The sequence below is a fragment of the Oncorhynchus clarkii genome, chromosome 30 (genome assembly GCF_045791955.1).
Source record: "Oncorhynchus clarkii lewisi isolate Uvic-CL-2024 chromosome 30, UVic_Ocla_1.0, whole genome shotgun sequence".
Classification (NCBI taxonomy): Eukaryota; Metazoa; Chordata; class Actinopteri; order Salmoniformes; family Salmonidae; genus Oncorhynchus; species Oncorhynchus clarkii.
This window is the reverse complement of record NC_092176.1, coordinates 31,050,037-31,054,009: the sequence shown is the minus strand read 5'-3', so window position 1 is coordinate 31,054,009 and position 3,973 is coordinate 31,050,037. Positions and strand designations below refer to the sequence as shown.

The 3,973-nt window shown below is 43.6% G+C and overlaps 1 protein-coding gene across 1 annotated transcript; it reads left to right on the top strand.

Moving 5' to 3' along the window:
* The first annotated feature begins 705 nt into the window (after window positions 1-705).
* On the top strand, window positions 706-2,048 carry LOC139389576 (steroidogenic acute regulatory protein, mitochondrial-like). The gene is made up of 3 exons (XM_071136396.1): window positions 706-885; window positions 1,043-1,136; window positions 1,848-2,048. The coding sequence occupies exons 1-3, from the start codon at window positions 728-730 to the stop codon at window positions 1,968-1,970; spliced, it is 375 nt and encodes a 124-aa protein (XP_070992497.1). The 5' UTR covers window positions 706-727; the 3' UTR covers window positions 1,971-2,048.
* Window positions 2,049-3,973: the final 1,925 nt, after the last annotated feature.

The following is a 3,973-nucleotide window of genomic DNA, read 5'->3' as shown; positions in this document are numbered from 1 at the left end:
TAAAACGAGCAAATCAAATTGTTTGTGGACAGACTTGGTGGAGACAACCGAGCACTGAACGTGGTCCTTGGTAAAGATGCCACTCCCCCACTTTTGGAAGATCTCTCTTGCCGAAAAAGGTTATAACCAGAAAGGTTAACATCAGTATTCAAAACACTCTTCCTTAACCACGACTCAGTAATGACCTGCACATCCGGATAGGAGCTGTGAACCCACACTTTCAATTTATCAATTTTATGTAATAAGCTTCTGGTGTTAACGTGCAGAAAACCCAGGCTTTTGCGAGAGCAGAAATCAGTGAAGCAGATATCAGAGCACAAGTCAGAATTGGGGCTAGCAACAGTAAATGGGCCAGGGTGTACATGCACATTTCCAGATATCAGCAGTAATACAATCAGGGCACGGCAGAGGACAGTGCTGCAGTGCTGATTTATGACATCTGAATGTGCATCAGTTGGCAACAAGATCAGAACAGGGATGTCACTAACAGGGATGTTTACTTTTTATTTATTTAACCTTTATTTAAGTAGGCAAGTACACACATTTTTGCACAACATTTGAGAGAACTAAGCTTTTTGTTCATATGGAACATTTCTGGGTCTTTTATTTCAGCTCATGAAACATGGGACCAACACTTTACATGTTGTGTTTCTATATTTTTGTACAGTGCGGGTTTTTGACTCCCTTCCTCCTTCACTAGATTCTCCAGAAGATAGGTCAGGAGACCATGGTGACCCACGAGGTGTCTGGACCCACACCTGGTAACATGGTGGGGCCGCGGGACTTCGTTGGTGTTCGCTGTGCCAAGCGCCGGGGGTCCACGTGCTTCCTGGCAGGCATGTCTACTCAGCACCCTACCATGCCCGAACAGAGGGGCGTTGTCAGGTAGGCTTGTTCATACACTCAAGGGACGGACAAAAAGATGGATGGATGGCTATAAATCACTAACAATACATCATAGAAAAATAATATTTGTAATATTGTGTTGGACTTCAACATACACTAGCACTGATATTCTACATCGTATTGTTGACTTTGTCAGGGCGGAGAACGGACCAACATGTATAGTGATGCGGCCCAGTGCTGATGATCCAAACAAGACCAAGTTCACCTGGTTATTAAGCATAGATTTAACGGTAAAAGGCCATTACCCTGCATCTCATCACTAGGGCTAGACAAATACAACTGTAACTATATTGTTTGACTTTCACCCTCTGCTAGAAGCATTTTCATCAAATCCTTTCTGGAACTTATTGCCTCATAGATACTGTTTGTCCTTTTATCACGGTCACTGACTAACTTTGATGGTTGAAGGTTATGGTTGATGATGGTTGTATTGACAATCCTGAGCCCTAGATTCAGTCAGTTCAGCGATAGCCCGCGATAACCTGTACCTGCATAGCAGATCATTGTTTTTATTTAGGTGATATGTCGGAGGTGTAACTGCGTTGGAGTTGTCAAATCGGTGAGCGGATGCTCCTGTGGTCATTGGCCCGAAGACACACCCGTTCCACTTGTGCTAGAAGTTGAAAATGAATGTGTAGGCTATATAGAAATAATGAAACTCAAATGACATGTAATCAGTTACTCCTCAACCCTGCCTATGGCAATGTCCGCGATAGGTATAACGCTGGAAGCCGCTTGTGAATTCCACTTCTGACACCGTCATAACAACAGCTATGTGGGAGTCTGGTAGCGTGACTCTGATTTGGATCTAGCCCTTAGATTCTGTTTTTCATTGTGTCTTTCTCCCTGTTTCACCCTGTCTCTCTCCCTGTTTCACCCTGTCTCTCTCCCGGTTTCACCCTGTCTCTCTCCCTGTTTCACCCTGTCTCTCTCCCTCACAGGGTTGGATCCTAAAGACCATCATAAACAAAGTGCTCTCTCAGACACAAGTAGATTTTGCCAAACACCTGAAGCAGAGGATGGCCAGCAACATTGATTCTATGGAGATTGTGCCAGCCTGTTGACACACCATCTGTCGTGCCCTCTGACCTTTCGATTGGCGTGCACACCAATGGCAGGCCACCAAATGGACAGCTCTGCCCAGTCCTTAGGACAGAATTGGAGTACAATTGAGTGAAGCCTTGTTCTTCTGAACCCTGGCTCCATTAACTGTCTAAAGTGGCTCTCTCCCTATGTCCTTCTCTTCATACCAATCTCAAAGAACTGGTCTATATCCTCACCTAACCTGTTCACACACAAATTCAGATGAAGAGGAGAGACTAGGGAAGGACACTTAAGAGTAGATGTGCCTATTTTACACAGCACACACCCTCTTCTCAAAACATGCACACATTCCCCTTTACCACGGAGTCTGTGATCCAAATAACTTTTTTATCCAGCCATAGCACACATTGTTATTGTACCTTCAATGTGAAATGTTATTTAAACATTTTATTTATTGTAAAACAATGTCATTGCATTACACTGGGTTAGGATGAGTGCCAAGTGAATAAATTATTCCAACATCATTAAAATGTACAAGGATTTTTCTTGTACTATTATTTAAAGACATCTTGACGGTTGTAACATGTCTCACTTGACAAAATGTGGGAAAGCACTTACCAATCAAAACACTGCAGTACTGTGGGCCTGGGCCTTCAGTACATTCCCTGGGATCAAGTCAACAGCACAACTAACGCCAAAGAGGAAGTCTGCCCTCTGTTAATGTCAACCTTGTAAAAATCTTCCCATGATGTACAGAAGTGGTTCTCCATCCTGGTCCTCTTCCTTAGCTCTCCACACCTGATTCAAATCCTCAAAGCGTAAAGCAGGTACAGTGGGGCAAAAAAGTATTTAGTCAGCCACCAATTGTGCAAGTTCTCCCACTTAAAAAGATGAGAGAGGCCTGTAATTTTCATCATAGGTATACTTCAACTATGACAGACAAAATGAGAAAATAAATCCAGAAAATCACATTGTAGGATTTTTAATGAATTTATTTGCAAATTATGGTGGAAAATAAGTATGTGGTCAATAACAAAAGTTTATCTCAATACTTTGTTATATACCCTTTGTTGGCAATGACAGAGGTCAAACGTTTTCTGTAAGTCTTCACAAGGTTTTCACACACTGTTGCTGGTATTTTGGCCCATTCCTCCATGCAGATCTCCTCTAGAGCAGTGATGTTTTGGGGCTTGTGCTGGGCAACGCGGACGTTCAACTCCCTCCAAAGATTTTCTATGGGGTTGAGATCTGGAGACTGGCTAGGCCACTCCAGGACCTTGAAATGCTTCTTACGAAGCCACTCCTTCATTGCCCGGGTTGTGTGTTTGGGATCATTGTCATGCGGAAAGACCCAGCCATGTTTCATCTTCAATGCCCTTGCTGATGGAAGGAGGTTTTCACTCAAAATCTCACGATACATGGCCCCATTCATTCTTTCCTTTACACGGATCAGTCATTCTGGTCCCTTTGCAGAAAAACAGCCCCAAAGCATGATGTTTCCACCCCCATGCTTCACAGTAGGTATGGTGTTCTTTGGATGCAACTCAGCATTCTTTGTCCTCCAAACACGACGAGTTGAGTTTTTACCAAAAAGTTATATTTTGGTTTCATCTAACCATATGACATTCTCCCGATCTTCTTCTGGATCATCCAAATGCTCTCTAGCAAACTTCAGACGTGCCTGGACATGTACTGGCTTAAGCAGGGGGACACGTCTGGCACTGCAGGATTTGAGTCCCTGGCGGTGTAGTGTGTTACTGATGGTAGGCTTTGTTACTTTGGTCCCAGCTCTCTGCAGGTCATTCACTAGGTCCCCCCGTGTGGTTCTGGGATTTTTGCTCACCGTTCTTGTGATCATTTTGACGCCATGGGGTGAGATCTTGTATGTCTTCCATTTCCTAATAATTGCTCCCACAGTTGATTTATTCAAACCAAGCTGCTTAACTATTGCAGATTCAGTCTTCCCAGCCTGGTGCAGGTCTACAATTTTGTTTCTGATGTCCTTTGACAGCTCTTTGGTCTT

What these genes read in the sequence shown, in the direction of transcription:
- LOC139389576 (XM_071136396.1), top strand. Translation starts at nt 728, where the DNA reads ATGGTGACCCACGAGGTGTCTGGACCCACACCTGGTAACATGGTGGGG. An exon ending in GAACAGAGGGGCGTTGTCAG is followed by an intron (nt 886 to 1,042) that starts GTAGGCTTGTTC and finishes TGACTTTGTCAG; the next exon opens with GGCGGAGAACGGACCAACAT. An exon ending in TATTAAGCATAGATTTAACG is followed by an intron (nt 1,137 to 1,847) that starts GTAAAAGGCCAT and finishes TCTCCCTCACAG; the next exon opens with GGTTGGATCCTAAAGACCAT.